The 19,244-nt window shown below is 36.1% G+C and overlaps 3 protein-coding genes across 4 annotated transcripts; 2 read left to right on the plus strand and 1 right to left on the minus strand.

The window, feature by feature from the left end:
* Positions 1-26: 26 nt before the first annotated feature.
* Positions 27-7,368, plus strand: LOC140063022 (SCO-spondin-like). The gene is made up of 2 exons (XM_072109449.1): positions 27-7,185; positions 7,241-7,368. The coding sequence occupies exons 1-2, from the start codon at positions 27-29 to the stop codon at positions 7,366-7,368; spliced, it is 7,287 nt and encodes a 2,428-aa protein (XP_071965550.1).
* A 1,195-nt stretch (positions 7,369-8,563) lies between these two features.
* Positions 8,564-12,023, plus strand: LOC140063024 (annexin A13-like). The gene is made up of 9 exons (XM_072109450.1): positions 8,564-8,642; positions 9,380-9,547; positions 9,846-9,879; positions 10,236-10,318; positions 10,429-10,497; positions 10,740-10,820; positions 11,016-11,088; positions 11,498-11,610; positions 11,886-12,023. Exons 1-9 carry the CDS (start codon positions 8,592-8,594, stop codon positions 12,021-12,023), a joined length of 810 nt encoding a protein of 269 aa, XP_071965551.1. The 5' UTR covers positions 8,564-8,591.
* LOC140062860 (annexin A13-like) lies at positions 10,850-18,292 on the minus strand. Of its 2 annotated transcripts, none has more exons than XM_072109232.1 (12): positions 18,235-18,292; positions 16,163-16,238; positions 15,533-15,627; positions 15,158-15,271; positions 14,834-14,890; positions 14,615-14,648; positions 14,209-14,288; positions 13,904-13,972; positions 13,668-13,769; positions 13,213-13,288; positions 12,661-12,773; positions 10,850-12,547 (listed from the first exon to the last, which is right to left on the minus strand). In XM_072109232.1, the coding sequence occupies exons 1-12, from the start codon at positions 18,244-18,246 to the stop codon at positions 12,416-12,418; spliced, it is 960 nt and encodes a 319-aa protein (XP_071965333.1). In that variant the 5' UTR covers positions 18,247-18,292; the 3' UTR covers positions 10,850-12,415. The 2 variants fall into 2 exon arrangements, with proteins under 2 accessions (XP_071965333.1, XP_071965334.1); XM_072109233.1 differs by lacking the exon at positions 18,235-18,292 and adding an exon at positions 17,817-17,951.
* Positions 18,293-19,244: the final 952 nt, after the last annotated feature.

Consider the following 19,244-nt stretch of genomic DNA (forward strand, 5'->3'; position numbering starts at 1 on the left):
GATTCCATCGTATTAACATAGTTAAGATGTATATTGTTAGTCCTTGTATTACTACACTGTTAATGCTTATTAGTCTATCTACTTGTGTATACGGAAATTGTCTGGAAGAGGATTGTGTTTTTACAAAATGGTCTGAGTGGTCTGGATGTATATGTGCAATATGCGACGAAACGGGAGACACAAAACAAAGTTGTTTTCGAACAAGAAGTTTGTTGAATCACGCTGATGGCTGCCAGAATGAATGCGGTGAAACATTTGAGTCTGGTTGTATTGGCCAGTGCTGCAATACGTTTTGCGCTGTGACTGAATGGAACCAATGGTCTGACTGTCGCTGTTTTGACGATGAGTTGATTGGCAGACGATCTCGGAACCGCACTGGTATAGATGGACAATGTTCAGTGCCATGTGATATAATATACGAAGAAAGCACATGCGATGACTTCTGTTGTCCAATTGACTGTCATCTTGGACAATGGAATGATTGGTCAGCGTGCTCAGTGGAATGTAACACAGAGGTAGGATATACGACCAGAGTTAGAGAAATGGTACAGGGAACTTGTGGTGGAAACGTGTGTTCATTATTTGATTCCACTGAAGTTAAACAATGTAATGGAGTATGTGAATTATCCGAATGGTCCTCTTGGAATTGCACTTGTGATCAGTGTATGATCAACTCGACAAATATTTTTGATCACTGTGTCCGAACCAGAATGAACTGTAGCGATCGTTGTGGTGATTTACTTGAAGAGAAATGCACTGAAGGTAACTGCTGCGATTCTACTTGTGAGCTGAACATTTGGAGTGAATGGACGGAATGTTCTGCACCATGTGATTCTGCAGAGATCGGAACACAAATCAGGAGTCGATCAGTCGCAAGTCAATGCGCTGGACACCCATGTCAAAGTCTGGAAGATTCGCGTTTATGTAATGCTTCGTGTTGTCCACACCACTGCACTGTTAGTGATTGGGGTCAATGGACTTTATGTACCGCTAACTGTGAATCAGATAACGGAACACAAGTTCGTACACGTAATTTGAATCAAGGAGCATGCGGAGGGTTAATGTGCAGTGACGAAGATTGGCGTGATATAAGAACATGTCAGGGAGCATGTCGTTTGGATTCATGGTCAGATTGGGTATGTCTTTGTTCGTCATGCAATAAAAACGACCCTGATAATCCTTACAGAGAATGTTCAAGACGGAGAGACGAGATCAATCCAGACATCTGTCGTGGTAACTGTGGAAGTCTTTTGGAGTATAAATGTGAGGGTGACTGTTGCGATGAGCTCTGCACGGTTGGAGAATGGGGCGATTGGACAACGTGTGATGCTGCATGTGGGTTTAGCAGTATGGGAAATATGACTAGAACACGCCAACCATCTGAATCTTGCTCTGGCGATCCTTGTAGCAGTATTGTGGAGATTAAGGAATGTTTTTCACCCCACTGTTGTCCAGAAGATTGTGTAATTCATCCATGGGAGTCTTGGTTACCATGTAGTAATGAATGTTCAGTTGAAGAAGGAACACGGGTAAGATATCGTTCTTTTACTCAAGGATCATGTAATGGCATGCTCTGCTCGGAAGGAGATCGTTTTGAAATTGAAAGCTGTCAAGGAAACTGCAATGTTAGTACATGGTCAGAGTGGTCATGTGATTGCCAAACTTGTTCAGTTATAAATAACACGGTGTTATATAATTATTGTACGAGAAATAGGACAGTATCCATGTCAAGCGAATGCAGCACATGTGAAGAAAATGAAAGCATGTGCAGAAACTTTGAAGAAGAATGTTGTGATGAAACTTGTCTTGCCGATGAATGGTCTACGTGGTCATTATGTACTGTTGGATGCGAAACATATTCTAACGGCACACAGGAACGAACACGTCAACTAATTGAATTATGCACTGGTCGTCCATGTTTTGATGTTTATGATCAACGTGAATGTGGGTCTCACTGTTGCCCTGAAAACTGTACTTTTGGACCATGGGAGGAATGGGCAGAATGTAGTAGCAAATGCAGTACAATAATTGGTTCGCAAGTACGATTTAGAGATATCAACCAAGGATCATGTGGTGGAAACATGTGCAATGAGACAGATGCAATAGATATTCGTACCTGTTATGGTTATTGTGAAGTTTCATCGTGGTCTGAGTGGAGCTGTGTTTGTAGTGATTGCTCAAATAGTAACTCAACCCTCTTTAATGATTGTCGACGAACACGTAGTGAGACAAATGATTGTGAAGGGTTAAATTCATGCGGAAGTTTATTTGAGAGCACCTGTTCTGCTGAGTGTTGTAATGAGATGTGTAGCCTGTCACAATGGACAGAATGGACGTCTTGTTCAGCGGAATGCATGACAGATGGGACTGGATCTCAATATCGAGTTCGTAGCATCGATGATTTTTGTATGACAGACCCTTGTGAAGTATTATTTGAAAACAGAACATGTAATGCTATGAATTGTTGTCCTGTTAGCTGTACATTGGACGAATGGCAAAACTGGTCAACGTGCACAAGTGTTTGCAGTGACCAAGAAGGTTATCGAGCAAGGTATAGAGATTACAATCAAGGGTCCTGTGGAGGAGTAATATGCACAGACGACCATTATTATGAGGTTGAGGCTTGTATGGGCAATTGTACACTTACCACCTGGAGTGAATGGGATTGCATGTGTGAATTATGTAGTGACGAAGACACCAAGTTACGTAACTCATGTATAAGAGAAAGATCACAGGTGGTACCTGGTAGCTGTATAAGTGAGGATGTATGTGGATCGCTTGTAGAACGGGGTTGTTTTGAGGTCTGCTGTGACAAATCATGTGCCGTTACCGAATGGGGAGAGTGGAATACATGCAGCGCTCCATGTGATACAGACGAATTTGGAGAGCAGATGAGACACCGTAGTCCAATCGGTATTTGTCAAAGTGACCCATGTCATAATTTGACAGAGATTAGATCATGTTTAGCTGGATGCTGTCCAATTGACTGTTTTATGGGTGAGTGGACTGAATGGTTTACATGTTCGTCATTTTGTCAACATACAACAGGAGTACAAGCGCGGGCGAGAAATATGGAACAAGCATACTGCGGAGGATTAAATTGCACAGTCGACGACAACTACGAAATACGGCCATGTCAAGGTGAATGTTTACTTTCAGAATGGTCATCATGGAATTGTTCATGTACTATTTGTAATCCGAACGAAATAAATTTTCACGAAGAATGCGTCAGAGAGCGTTATGAGATTCGCCCCGAAGAATGTGATGGTAGATGTGGATCATTGCTGGAGACTACATGTTCTGAGGAAGACTGCTGTGACGAGTTCTGTAGTTTAAGTCAGTGGTCTGAGTGGTCGGATTGCAATGCTGCTTGTGGAGTGAATGATACAGGCATAGCTTCCAGAACAAGGCAACCGGTAGCAGCGTGTTTTTCAGATCCTTGTGTCGATGTTTATGAGTCGAAACAATGTATGGGTCCAGAATGCTGTCCTGTGGATTGTAACATGGGAGAATGGACTCAATGGTCACTATGCTCATCGATATGTTCCAGTGACAGTGGGTTAATGCACCGTAATCGAGAGATAATTCAGGGTGTCTGTGGTGGTGAGCTTTGTTTTGATAATGCTGGATATGAAATCGCTTCCTGTTATGGAAATTGCACACTAAGCGAGTGGACAGATTGGACATGTAAATGTGACTTTTGTGATCAGGATGCGATTCTTAAAAATGACTGTATTCGCCAGAGGTCCGAAGTTTCTCCTGAATTTTGTATCGATGACTTATGTGGTACACTGATTGAACGGGTATGCTCTAGAGAGTGCTGTGATGAATTTTGTATATTGAGTGAATGGTCTGTCTGGTCAACTTGTTTAGCATCTTGTAACACAAGTGTCATTGCTACAAAAGAGCGTAGCAGGGAGCCTATAGTTTGGTGTCTCGCTCCTCCTTGCAATTCTACCGAAGAAGTATCAATTTGCGATGACAGTTGTTGCCCTATAGACTGTACACTTGAAGAATGGAATGCGTGGCTGCCATGTTCATCCGCATGCTCGGACATAATAGGAACACAAATACGAGAAAGAGGAATGCATCAGGGATCTTGTGGTGGAGTGATTTGCTCAGAAGATGCGGCATATGAGACACGCGTCTGCTATGGTACATGCCATGTTAATGATTGGACTGATTGGACTTGTAACTGTACAGCTTGTGCCATGGAATCTAATAATCAGTATCAAAACTGTTCTCGAAAGCGAACATCAATATTAGACGGCTATTGCTCCGACCATTGTAGTGCCACAGAGCTGAAATGTGATGACTTGTGTTGTGACGATTCTTGTACTGTAAACCAGTGGTCTGAGTGGACAGACTGTACAGCTCAGTGCGAATTAAATAGTACAGCATTGCAAGAGCGTTTTAGGAATTCATCATCAACATGCGTTGGCGTACCGTGTGCTGAATTGTATGAAGCACGTACCTGTTACAGCCCAGAGTGCTGCTCTGTAAATTGTACAGTCGGTGTATGGTCCGAATGGACCATATGTTCATCTCGGTGTTCTGGTGAAATAGGCGTGAAACATCGTGTACGTGACGTACAGAATGGGTCATGTGGTGGAACATTATGTAATGTAACCGATGATCGAATTGACAGCGAATCATGTGTGGGAGAATGTCAGGTTTCAGAGTGGACGGAATGGATCTGTGACTGTAGTTTCTGTAGCAATTCAAATTATTCGAGGCAAAATTGTACGAGACATCGAAATATTATTGATCCGGAAACGTGCTTATTGTCAGAATGTGATCTTCAAGAAACCAAATGTGGTGAAGAGTGTTGTGATGAAGATTGTGAATTGAGTGAATGGAGTGTCTGGTCAAATTGTTCTAAGTCATGCGATGAGACAGGTTCTGGAATAATGTATAGAGAACGTTCCATCATAAACCAATGTAATGCCGATCCGTGTGAACCTATCTTTGAAGAAAACGAATGCTTCCCGTCTTGTTGTCCCAAAGACTGTAAAATCGGCGTCTGGACTTTATGGTCACAGTGTACTGTACTTTGTTATTTTGATGTTGGAATTCAATCTAGATCAAGAGATATATGGCCAGAGGTATGTGGTGGGCGCTCGTGTAACAATTCGGATGTATATCAAGTGAAGCAGTGTTCAGGCCCATGTGAACTTTCAGAGTGGAGTGAGTGGGCATGTGAATGCTCACTTTGTAATGTTACGACTGACCTACTCTACAATAATTGTTCAAGATCAAGAACTGAATCTGATTATATATGCAATGGGAACTGTGGTAACATAATAGAGCATCAGTGTGTGCAACTATGTTGTGATCCTCAATGCAACGTGACTAACTGGAGTTTATGGAGTTCGTGTAGCCTAGATTGCGGTGTAGAAGGACACGGAGAGCAAACTCGAATAAGGTCTGTCAATGGTCCCTGTCGCGCCGACCCCTGTGATGCATTATTTGAGATTAAAAACTGCTCATCTGAATGCTGTCCTAGAGATTGTTTAATAGGATCTTGGACAGATTGGAGTAATTGTTCTGCTAGTTGTTCCTTTGCTGTAGGAACCAAACGTAGGTCTAGAACATTCTTTCAAGCTGAATGTGGTGGAATTGAATGCTTAGATATGGACAACAAAGAGGAGATAGAGTGCAATGGTGCATGTGAAATTTCAGATTGGAATCAATGGTCATGTGTTTGTCATTTCTGCGTTCCAGGTGACCAGTACCTTCATAACCAGTGTACACGGACTAGGAGTCAATCTCCCGAATGTACTGGTCTTGAAGAATCATGTGGACAACTTGAAGAAGAAATATGTGGTGATGAATGTTGTGATGATTTTTGTTTTGTCAGTGATTGGAGTGAATGGGGTGAATGCTCAGCTAATTGTGCAAATGAAACGAATGGAATACAAGAGAGATCAAGGACGCAGATATCTCAGTTCTGTTTGGGTCCGCCATGCGAAGCATTGGTTATAAATAGAACCTGCAGCTCTACCTGTTGTCCACGTGACTGTAACGTTCTGGAATGGAGTGAATGGTCAGCATGTTCTGCTAGTTGTTCTTTTGAAGTAGGAAATAAACGAAGATCTAGAACAATAGTCCAGGCCGAATGTGGTGGAATTGAATGTTTAGATATGGACAACGAAGAAGAGGTTGAGTGCAATGGTGCATGTGAACTTTCAGATTGGAGTCAATGGTCTTGTACCTGTCATTTCTGTGCTCCTGGTGACCAACATCTTCATAACCTGTGTACACGGACTAGGAATGTATCTCCCCAATGTACTGGTCTTGAAGAATCATGTGGACAACTTGAAGAGGAAATATGTGGTGATGAATGTTGTGATGACTTTTGTTTTGTCAGTGATTGGAGTGAATGGGGTGAATGCTCAGCTAATTGCGCAAATGAAATTAATGGAACACAAGAGAGATCAAGGACGCAGATATCTCAGTTCTGTTTGGGTCCGCCATGCGAAGCATTGGTTATAAATAGAACCTGCAGCTCTACCCGTTGTCCACGTGACTGTACCGTTCTTGAATGGAGTGAATGGTCAGCATGTTCTGCTGATTGTTCTGCAATAGATGGGACACGAAATAGAACACGTGGTTTTATTCAGGGAGCGTGTGGAGGTGCTACGTGCGATACGGACATTTATGAGATGGAGACGTGTACAAGTTTATGTTCTCTTGGTGAATGGAACAATTGGAGTTGCTCGTGTGCATTTTGTAATCCCGAATCAACATCATCATTATATAACCTTTGTGAAAGAACTAGAGAAGAACATGGTATTTGTGACGGTCGATGTGGAGAATTAACTGAAGAAAAATGTACTGAATCATGTTGCGACGATTTCTGTGCCACTGACGAGTGGAGTCCTTGGAGCGATTGCAGTGATGGTATATCAGTGCGGAATAGAAATGTGGTTTCAGTATTCTGCTTTGGAGATCCATGTGGAGGAATTCAGGAAGAAAACGTTTGCCAAGAAAACTGTTGTGTGTACTCGGAATGGACGACATGGTCTAACTGTTCAACTAACTGTGCTGAAACTACTGGATATCAGTCAAGAAGCAGAACATTAGAAAGCGAGTGTCTGCAAAATGCGTGCACTGACAGTGATGAAATCCAATCTTGTGTTGGAACATGCCACCCATCTGATTGGTCTGCTTGGGAATGCACATGTACGTTTTGTAAGCCAGAATCACAGATATTATTCAACAATTGTCAACGTTCCAGACATGACGATAGTTCAGCATTTTGTTTTGAAGCGTGCGAACCAGTTGAGGAAACAGAATGCACAGTCGAATGCTGTGATGAGTTTTGTTTCTGGACCGAGTGGACATCTTGGACGGAATGCCAACTAAATGAAAGGTCAAGAAGTCGAAGCCAGTCATCAACCTTTTGTATTGGTTCACCGTGTGGATCATCAATTCAGGTTGAAGAATGCCTTTCATCGCTGACTACCGTTTCAGCTGCAATCGATAAGGCTATAACTGTATTCATCACTGACGAACTTAAAATCTGTAGTTCTACAACCTGGACGACTTGGAGTGATTGCTTCTCAAAATGTTATGAAAATGTAAGTCAACTAAATACAAAATAATTATCTCATATCATTAAATATTATATCAATTCATTGCATATCGCCCATTAATAAAAGTCTATTTCTTTCATCTCGTACGTATATTATAAGTGGGTCAAATCTATTTTTATTTATCATAAAGTTAAGTAATAATGCATTGATCTTTATTTATTTAAGATACATCATATTCAGCGAAAGACCTCATTATTATTACCTCAAACTCAATATCATAATTAAGCCTATTACTAATTGTATATACATAATATAAAAATAACGCTTAAAAAAGAACAACGTTTCGACTCATTACGATAAACGTACCCTCATTACTAATTGTATGTTATTTTATCAATATAACTAAAATTGATAATATAAATATTTTAATTTTGGTATTTAATAAACAGAATCCACTACAATATCGTAATCGACAGCTTGTGCCTATGATGTGTAATAGTACCCAGTGTATTGAAACAGAGGAAGAAACACGAGCATGCCAGGTATTGTTCAATATTAATAGTCAACTGGCTCTATTATTCCGATTAATAATTGAACATTACGTTTTATATTACTATGACTATTTTCAGGGTACCTACTACAAATTAACAAATCATTCGGAGTTCGATGTTCACGAGGAGTTGGTAAATCTACACAATATATCAGGTAGCTACCTGTTTATTATTGATATATTGAGACTGTTCATATACTAGATTTAATGAGCATAAATGATATACTAAAACAGTTAAGAAATATTTTCTTTATTGAAGCATTCTTTCTTTAATTTTTTTCAAATAAATGTAATGCTTTTCGTTCATTTCAACACTATCCAGCCTACCCTTGCGTACTTAAACCTTTGACTCCATAGTTGCCACGACAGATTACCATTGCCGTCATGTATAGCGGCTTAATTCACTGAATACATACTACACTATACTAAATACTGTTACTAACGTTTATATTATTACAGCAAATCAGGATGAGGCAATAAGCATATTCTTCAGTTCAAAAAGTATGAGAGAAAGGCTGCTAATACGTGATAAACATTTAGCTGCATTTGGATACGTGAGTTTTTATAAAATCAAATGTTACTTTATTAGAGTAGTCACAAAATGATAAAACAAACTCCGAAATATTGAATTATATATTGTGTGCGTATTTTTCAGCATCGACAACCATTAGACAATGTATACCACGATCGGAAAACACCCCTATTTGTGGAAAGTCGTTGAACCTAATCTTTTTTAATCGTCAATAACTAATTATCTAACTCAATTTAATTAATAAACAGGGTAACATCAGGTGGTTAAAATCATGACCGAAAAATTAACGCGCGATTTACCGAATTTTGCCCTTACGTAAATTTATATATAGATGAGTTGCATTACTTGTTTGTTTTCAAACTTACTAGTGGACCCCCTCTGGTTTTTAGTCACAAAAGTTAATAACATACCTTTAGTTGATTCTAGCCTCCATGATTCTAGGCAGGTTCAATTCACAACGTTCTGCAGAATTACAGTAGGCACACACGCGGGGGCCTCGTTTGTAAATACCGAGGTATGGTGTGCACTTGCTGCCTGATTCTTATAACCCTGGCCCACATGAGTTGAATACTCGAGATACTAATAACAAATGGACATTGTAATGGTATTTCGATGTTATCACACGATTGACAGTATTGTTATGTGCATTCTCTTTTAAGCTTAATCTTTCGAGCTATCTTATTTGTAGCTTTGGCTGAAAAAATAATAAAAACTAGAAATTTACAAATTAATAGATCTCTTATTTTTTTGTCAATACAGACACTTTCTGAATTTCTAATAAACGTTACGTCACATGACACCCATGCATGTATCAATGTTTTGCTAGAGAGTACCACTCAATCGACGACACGTCTTTTGAACGATCTCAGTTCAGGAACATTTGACGTGGAATCAATTCTGGAGGTAATAATACCTCTTTCTAACCAGGTAAGTCATCATGACAGTGCCGTATATTGATACATTTAATGCAAATTATTATTTAAAAAGAAAGAATTGAAAACTACCAATTACTATAAATTCAGAGCTAATTTCTAAGTACTTACTATTATACTATTTTTTTTATTTTGTTGTTTTTTGGTGTTGTTTTTAAATTCTTCAGACCCAGTTAAAGTCTGTTGAAGACTTTTTGTAGCTTCTATTATTTAAAAAAAATCAAAATGGCTTCCTTAACTTTTTCCAATAATTATGAGGAAATCTTATAATGTTTCCTATTATTACTGTATAGGAAATGTTAACAGTTCAAGATTCATACATGGAAGGTAATAATGATATATTTTATTTTGTAAATAGACAAAATAGCATAAAAGTGAAGCACTCGATTCTCGGTACTGTATCTAGATGTCTACAGCATCATAGGAATATTCAGTAATACAGCATCACATATGTTTTCCATGTATCGACTAGTTCATAACCTAACCCTGAACAACAAAATTGACAGGCACCACATGTGATACAAATTAGATGCTTTATTCCAATGATACTCGACAACCGATGTTGGTATACAGCATTGAATATCGGATAAACACAAGTGAAACCTCTCCAGACAAAGTAGTAACTATTAGTTTAAAAGTCTAATATTATATTATTATTAAAAATATTTCCGATTTTTATATAGAATACAATAGAAGTCTTGAAACAGTTGTTTTAAACAGTGAAATGGACACAGCGGTAAAGAGGTTATTAGGTTCACTGCTCTTGGTAAGATTTTTATATTTTAATAATAGGGCCTATGGTGTAAGTTTGTTTTCAACATATTTAAACATGATTGCATTGATTAAGCCAGTAATGAACTATTATTTTATTTCTAGGGCATGCGTGCTGAATCCAAAGTTGTAAGCATCTCTCAGATAAACAAAGACGTTAACAGAATTTTAGAAGTAAGACGACCATTATTACTATTTTCAACTTTTTGGCTTACTATGACCACTTGTTTCTTCCTAAACACCACATTTTGTCTCCTTTATGTACAGAAACTTCCACCTAAAATACTCACGTTTCAAGTATAGTGTATCAATAGAGAGAGATAGTAAGAAAATTCAGTCGCAATAACACTAATATTTTAGAATAAAATGCTGTGTACTGTTTTGCCATAATTTAAATAATACAACATATTTTCTAGGGTGATGATATAGATGTTCAAAGTGTTTTAGCCATACGAAGTTTGGAAGACATCAACACAATTTATGAAGAATTTACATTGGTAAGTAACATTTAATTTATAATGCACAGTGGTATACAATTAACATTAAACAATAACTAATTCCTATTGATAAAAAAAAAATTAATCTATTAATCATATAATATACGATAACAATACTCAGTTAAGTTACTGACAGAGGTAATAGTGTTCATAAATTAGACTAATGACTTATACATTTCTGTTTAATCTAACTAGTCCAATAGTGACCTAACAGAATTTTTATTCGACCAATCAGAGGATATTTACATCATGGGATATGTTAAAATCGGTACGTAATAAACCATTTTATCATTTGTGTTTGGATGAGAGGCAATGATTTTGAATTTTTAAAATTGAAAAGTCTTTTCAATACCTTTTAGAAACTTTTAAGTGTTATATCTTATTTATATAAACTTTCCAATGGAGACCTATGTAAAACAGATTAGATGTAAACATCTCCAATATTACAAATCGACAATTTGGCGTTAAGATTTTGGAGCTAAACTGTAAAAGTTAGCCATAATAATCTACGTATATCTACCAATTTCGGTGAGTGGCCAGATAAAAATCGTCATAAATGTGTGTGTTGAGTAGAACACATTCACAGCTCAATTTGGATATATGTATGTGATCAAACGGACCGAATCCGGGTTCAATGTGAACGTAGCTTATGTCTGATATTTAAACATTTCTTGTAGTTTCTTATGGACGAAGTACTACTGATTACTGGGCTGCCGTTTTCAACCGTTTGATACACGTTACACCGTCTTCAAGCAATCATTTTACACGAATATTGGTACAGAGAGCAGAGGTAACGTAATGTATTTACTACTGTATTCTTGATAAGAGAATTTGAAAATAAATATGGTGTCTTATTTGGGTGACCTTTACAGAATGAATGTCTATGCATTGGATATGTTGTTTTAAAACGAAAGAAACGTATATTATGGTTTAAAGACAGATACAGTATAAATAATTGCATTTTTCTTTTGTTTTTAAATTGCATTCGATCATTGCCAAGGTACATATACTATTTAACATTTAAAAAGGTTTTGACAAAGACTATATTATTTAACATCTTTACAGATCGACTTAAATGGAATTACACAACGTTATCAAGAACTGTATGGCCGAAGCTTAGAAGATGACGTCATTAATAACTACAGTGGTCCTTGCAAGGAGCAAGCAATTACTACTATTAATCATCAATTTATACATGCCTAATTATAAATTTAATTTACGTAATATATAACGTTATTATGATCTGTTTTAATCAATTAGTTTGTTAATGTAGTAACTGTTTCTACGTAACGAATTTAAGCACATACGTTTGCATAAAATTAGCAATACTTTTTTTAGCCTGTACTACTTCTTTATACTTCTGCATTTGTTTGCCTATTTACGCATACTTTAATCGAATATCTATCACTCATTTGCTCAATTTGAATTTATATTCTTTAATTTCATTCCATTAAGTTTACTTTTAATTTTCAAATATCGCCTGACGATTACATATAACTAGATACTGGCATTTTAGTTGCATTAATGTATTTCATGAGCTTTATTTCCTGAAGTAATGGGCAACTCATGAACTTTTGGCCTGCGTTCCTACGACTTCATGATTTCTGCTCGTTAATCAATGCAAGTAACGCGTTTTCAAAATCTCCTCGCGTTTCACCCTTAATTGTGTCACGAAGACTCTTCCCATGCTTAGCTGCATACACTGCCTTAATTGTTCCAAGATCAACCTGAAATGTCATCCGCTTATTATTAATGATTTGAAGGTATGTAATTACGTTTTGCAGGACAAATTATCAACCACCCACCACCACCAAAAAAAAAATGCACTGATTTTACTAACCTCACTACGCGAAACCAAACAGCGCATCAATTTCTCTTCATTTGTGCCTATCCCTTTCATCGAACTTGCAAGCATGTCTGCGTAATATTCACTTGGGTTACGCACACATTTTACTAGAGAAGAAAAACACGATTATATAATTAAAATCTTAAAGAAATTGTATATTTTGTGAGTTAGGTAGAAGTGATATTTCAGAAAATGCGATGATCGCATACGTATTCATATTATATTATAAATTATAGCACTGTTTAAAGGTTAAAAGATAAAATAAAGTGTATACAAAAGTTATTTTTTGATTATTTGTATTCTTGTGGGAATAAAATAAATTAATTGTAGGCATAAAAATAATGTTTTATAGGCTTTACATTGTTATACGTTATTACAATTCAAATAAAAAATAATAATAAATATGATATAACCGATGGTAAGGTAACTTTATTCTTGTGGGAATAAAATAAATTAATTGTAGGCATAAAAATAATGTTTTATAGGCTTTACATTGTTATACGTTATTACAATTCAAATAAAAAATAATAATAAATATGATCAAACCAATGGTAAGGTAGCTATACTGTAGGTCACCGGACATTTCACTTTTTATTGCTTCTTCAATAGACTTCTTAGAAATCTAAAAAATCAAATAGCAAAAATAGATAATCATCTCAAAATAAATAACATAGTATAATGACATTAATTTTGATTTTGTTTATATATATATTTAGGCAAATTCCCAAGGATAACAATGAGCGAATTCATTCACTATCCTTAAAGGTGACAATCCAGTTCACAAGAAAAACATACATAAGATGGTCTACATAAACAAAATCTTATTACAAGTCTTTAGGAGTAGAGTTATAATTTGTCATTAGATCAAATCCTGACATGATAGAACTTGAACCCAGGACCCTTGGATTGGTAGGCCACCGACCATATCTCCATTACTAAATCTCAGACGCACTGTAAAACAAGTGAAACATTTATGTTTGAAACAGGAGGAAGAATCTTACGTTTCCATAAGCATCAAACACCGCCCTCACGTGTGCATAACTTCTTCCCAGTAATACTCGCTGAAATTCAGACTCATCTGTTCCAAATTTACCTTCACCAGCCTGTAATGAAAACAAAATAATATTATAATATCAATATATTATTACGTCAATCGTCAATGTTCATTGCTCTATTTGTAGTAAATTTATATACAGCACCATAATAATTAGTAAATATACAAACATCCTCTAAATACCTCATAAAGGGCTTTTGCATCCGAATCTATCTTTTCTTGGTCAACTTCATCCGAGTCATCCCTTCCGGCCTAAACAAATATAAAAATATAGTAAGCGCCCAAAAACTAAGTAAAATATTATAGCAAAATACAAAGAGCGACGACAGAGGGCGTGATATTTAATATTTCGGCCTATATTGAAGATACTGTTAACTCGAGTTTTTAAAACTTTGTTCCCAGGCACCGCTCTTTTTATAATTGTTTAGAATTGTATTTACTCCTAAATTGATTATGAAATTTAAAATGGATTTCTAGTTCGAACTTACTGCAGAAAGCCCAACCAGTAGACGCTCGAAATCACCCTTTGTTTCACTTTTTAAGTCTTCCTCAAGATTGCGACCAAAACCTAAGGAAATAACATTCGATATTCAAACTGATTGCAAAGGAAAGATGAGTATATTAAATGTTTCAAGATACACATAAAATACTTTGTAACGTTTAACTAGTAAACGTTTCGTAGGCCTACTCAGAAAGCGTTGCACGATGAGGCCCGACGGTGCATGCTGTCTTAAAACTCGACTCGACGAGTCTTCTTCCTCTTGAGATAGCGTCAGGGGCGTATTTTTTATTTTTCTCCAGACGCGACGAGACGACTCGTCGTACGATGCTGTCTGAGTTAGCCTTTACGGAATGTAACATTGTATATTTTTATCTTTAAAAAACAAGTCTTACCTTCCTTATACGCTACTTTTATTGCTTTTATTTGCTGAAAAACAAACACTTAAAACTTAAAATAAAGTATGTTTATTATCTAAACTGTTTTAGGCCTAGGAAAAGACTGCTGCGTGTACTTCTCTACTTTCTTTTATCATATTCTTTTACAATTGATGAAATAATTAGGACCATTGTAGGCCTACAGTATGTTTAAATGAAAAATAAGCTGATAATTACCGCACTGGTTCGAGTACACAGGATTTCAATCAAAAGATTTTCATTAGTTCCTGCACCCTAAACGTGCATTAAATACATAAAAAAAATCATCATTTAGTTTATAAACATTTAGTATTAAATGCGTTGTATGCAAATGTTTTCAATTTATTCTACTAAAACACTTGGTTAAGCTTGGTTTCCAATTGGAAGTAAGGAAAGATCGTAAGTGCGCCGCAATTAATTTGACCAATCACGACGCATGAATCGTAAGCTAATAGCTAATATATGCTAATAATGATTGGTCGACTCATCTAAACCAAGCTTTATAGAGTTGTTCATACGTACTTTCATTGCCGCTCCAAGACATTTGGCATCAAACAACGGCGGAAGATCCAATAAAGCTAACAGCACCTTTTCAAAATTGCCACTGCATTCGCTCTTAATGTCGTCAACAAGATCCTGAAATGAATTGTTGAGTATGTTAAACATAACTTAGTTTACACACAATCGAGTGAGGTATACGTTTGTGGAAATAGAAAGTCACCAAAGGTCACATTTAGAGAGGGTCATTTTGGTGTACATACTCAACTCATGCAGCATTAACTTGACCCGACTTACAATACCTGCCACCAGCAACCACACTGACGTGATCCTTTCTTAAACGCCGAAACAGGAATGTATATATTAATGTATGTATGTATGTTGATTGATTGAACCTACCCTGCCATAACACGTTTTATAATGCAGCTTTAGTTCCTGCCGTTGAGGATTGTTGCGGTATGCAATGATATCAACTAGTGCCTTCTCATCGGTTCCTGAAAAAAAGAGTAAACGTAATTCATTAATCTATATTCATTACGTTACGTTGTAGAAACATAACATACCGTAAACATATATTTCAAGTTTAGAAGTAGATAACACTGTCTTGTTGGATCAGTTTACACTTATATAAAATAAGGGATAGGGAAACTTCCAGTACGACAGGCCGTAGGCCTACATTATATTAATTAATAATATTAACTTTTACTTATAACATTACAGCATTTTCATACTATATGAAACCAGAATATATGGTACATAGAACGGAAACAAAATATGAATTAAAAAAGGAGATGAAAAGTCTATCAATATTTGATAACGATTTCTTTAAATCGTTTAGTCTACTGTTTATTCAGTTCTCAACAAAAGATTAGTGAAAAACTGAAATTTCCGCCATTTGTACGATTACATAACACGCAATGCTATACCCTCGGTGGTCGAGGATATAATTATATAACTTGAAACGTTGATATGAAAATGAGGTGAATTATTTAACTGAACTTACTTAAATGATAATCATCTAATACTTACCCATTCCTTTCATGGCCTTCCGTAAGATTTGAACATCTTTATCTTTGTCAAAGTTTGCGTATGCACGGATTGTTGGCTTGTAACGGAACAAAATAAAAATGTATTTTAGTTTATTTAACTAAAACAATACAACATCTATCAGTATAAAGCTAATTCATTTTAATTTGATTTATCTTACAACGGAACCGAAACATATACCTTAAACTATTTGTACTTCAACATAAACAAGATGCTTGTTCCCTTTGCAAAATTGAAAACTTTTTGCAACACGATCACGTAGCCACAGGTTCATTATGGTGGAATGAAGGATCGAATTATGACATTACTTTAATCGGATCTTCAAACGTATTATTAATTAAAAAATATTATAAATTATAACTGCTGTAAAGCCAGCATATCTTGTACATGGTTTGTTTTTTATGGCTTAACTAATGGTAAATTGGCAACGTAGTAGTTTGAGGCATTTCTGCTGCGTATGGCGCCCCATATTTCAGGTATAGTAATTAAATAAAGTATATGGTTATCTACATATCAGTAGGCCTATAGCGCCACAAAATATGTATACAATAATCAAACACGAATAAACCGTTTCTACACATACTTGGTGTTAAAATTTAACACAAAATAACTTATATAGAAATTTATTCAATTGTATAAATATTTAACGTAGGTAAATAACATGTGAATGAGGTGCTCGTGACTTACCAAGATAAAGTGAGTTGACCGAAAGAACGATTAGAGTTCACAAAGTAGGCTATCGGTTTCGTAATTCAGCGCTTGTGTGTAACGCTTAGTTCCCACTAGGATGTAACGCAACGACGTAAGCACGACGTAAGCAATCTAAACAATTACAAGCGATGGATTATCCGAACTTTCACGCGTGATTGGTCAACTCGCTTGCGTTGCGCTTACTACGTCCTTGCGTTGTGTCCTAGTGTGAACCAAGCTTAAAAGCGAGCGCACGCATTGTGATAGTTCGCACGTCAAGCACGCACATTAAATAGTCAATCCTTCTCAACAGGTACACATATCCCCAAAATCATTACCATCATTCCCCATTAGTGAGGATGGACATCATGTATGGAATGGATTGAATAAAGCATAATTCCCACTGAATGTTTTCATACGATGATATGCATGTGAAATGTTGATGAACAGGCGTATGAGATGCGTGAGCGTGAGTTTCATGTCATAGTGTAGACTGCCTGTTATGCTGGGATATGGAGGGAGTTACCCTCATCATTCATCCTGGGTTCTCTATAGCTCAACCCTGAGGGCCCAGTCAGTTTCAGTTGGTCATCTGATAGCCGACCTCGTCCCACCCACAAATCTTACCGTAAGGAGAGTAGGCCTACCCTTAACGCATAAAAAGACCGATATAACCTGACTAAATTAATACTGTCAACAATTATAGGCTACATTAACATAATACGGTATCTCCGATGTTACTTAACGCAATGTGAATTTGTATCACTATTATTACGTCTAATGTATTTTTAGCACATTTTACATATGTTTTTTTTTCCATTTTTTTGGGAGAGATTTGACACTTATTAGTGGTTTAATCATAAATCTTAAAAGCTTCGACAATTTAAAGATTTTCTCTCATCGTTTGACATTTAAAAAAATAAATGTATTGTCGTAATTAACATACCGGAAATATAAATATTATTGCTTGTTTCTTGTTGAGTGGGTACTAAAATAAAATTGTATAGTCTTTGAACGTTTTCTCACATGCTGTAACACAAAATGTAAATAATTTTTGCCGTGAGCACTTTCTTATTGTTACGACTCTATCAAGCTTAAAATCATGTAGGTATCAGTATACAAATGCCCCATATTTAACAATGGCAAAGTCTATATCACGTCAAAGCTGGTCAAAATAGCATAGAGCGTTGCACAGATTCGCGACAAAACGCATACCGTATATAACCATTGATTTTGATGACCATTTTCACCATCATATTCACGTACAGTATTACAATAATTATACACAAAATACATACACTGTATAATATCTAATATTATTTAAAATACTATAATTAACGTTAAAATTAGCAGTATATACTTACAACTGCAGCCATGATGATTGATCTTCGACCCTTGGAACGTACCACTTCCAAGCAGGGATGTAACTACGATATGACCAATCGATCGTTTAAATAGCAGCAGATATTGACTTATATTACGTCACACATCGTTAATAATTAATACACTGCAGGAAGTCACATCGATACTGTATGATATTGAACAAGAGAGATGAACACAGAACCTGTCTCAATCCATAATTAATTACCTTTGCGCAAGCGTAGTATAAAATATAAAAAAAACTGAATATTTAAGAGGAAGTTACCATACATTGTTTTGTATAAGTAGGCCTACGTAGGCCTACTTAAACAGTAGATGATTAATGTGTTTAACTATATTAATACCAGTATAAATTAAATCGATTAATTATGAGTGATGAGGTTTTTACAGTGATGTTTATATTTACATGTTTTTAAGTAAGCATAATGATTATAATGATTTATTGATATTGCACTCTTGTACTCGTGGCACATATCAAACATAGACAGATTAATATGGTTATCAAACATTAATTATTTGAACAATAACATCATGTGGTTATGCGGTTAATTATAAATATGGTTCTAGTGTGTACACTTGAGTTATATATTTGTTTGTTTAATAAAACTGGTGTATGTATTTAACACTTATTTTAATAATATAGTACAGGCAGGGAAGAGTTAAATTTAACTCTTCCCTGGTACATGTATAGTTTATATATCATACATTATCACAGATCACTCACCACAACTTCCCACTCTGCTAAGTCACCGAAACGGCACCTTATGGCTAGCCAAACTAACAATTTATACTATTATTATACTTGAGTGAATGTATAATGTATGTCACTTTAAACCAGGGAAGATTGAATAGCTTTAAATGAATATTACCATCATTTTGAACACAATCCATATAAGCCTACTATGATCTTGCGCAGTTGCCCATATCTATGCGTCCGCGTAATAATCTATACTTCAATGTGTATATTGTGCGTATAAAGCTTTGTCTACACTAT

This window comes from Antedon mediterranea, chromosome 11, assembly GCF_964355755.1.
Source record: "Antedon mediterranea chromosome 11, ecAntMedi1.1, whole genome shotgun sequence".
Lineage (NCBI taxonomy): Eukaryota > Metazoa > Echinodermata > Crinoidea > Comatulida > Antedonidae > Antedon > Antedon mediterranea.

Excerpts from the sequence above, each read along its gene's own strand:
- LOC140063022 (XM_072109449.1), top strand. The coding sequence starts at position 27 with ATGTATATTGTTAGTCCTTGTATTACTACACTGTTAATGCTTATTAGT. Across the intron at positions 7,186-7,240 it reads GTCTGCTTGGGAATGCACAT|ACATGACGATAGTTCAGCAT; the intron begins GTACGTTTTGTA and ends TCAACGTTCCAG.
- LOC140063024 (XM_072109450.1), top strand. The coding sequence starts at position 8,592 with ATGAGAGAAAGGCTGCTAATACGTGATAAACATTTAGCTGCATTTGGA. Across the intron at positions 9,548-9,845 it reads TAATACCTCTTTCTAACCAG|GAAATGTTAACAGTTCAAGA; the intron begins GTAAGTCATCAT and ends ATTACTGTATAG. Across the intron at positions 9,880-10,235 it reads TCAAGATTCATACATGGAAG|AATACAATAGAAGTCTTGAA; the intron begins GTAATAATGATA and ends ATTTTTATATAG.
- LOC140062860 (XM_072109232.1), bottom strand. Across the intron at positions 14,649-14,833 it reads TGTGTACTCGAACCAGTGCG|CAAATAAAAGCAATAAAAGT; the intron begins GTAATTATCAGC and ends TTTGTTTTTCAG. Across the intron at positions 13,770-13,903 it reads ATGCAAAAGCCCTTTATGAG|GCTGGTGAAGGTAAATTTGG; the intron begins GTATTTAGAGGA and ends TTTTCATTACAG.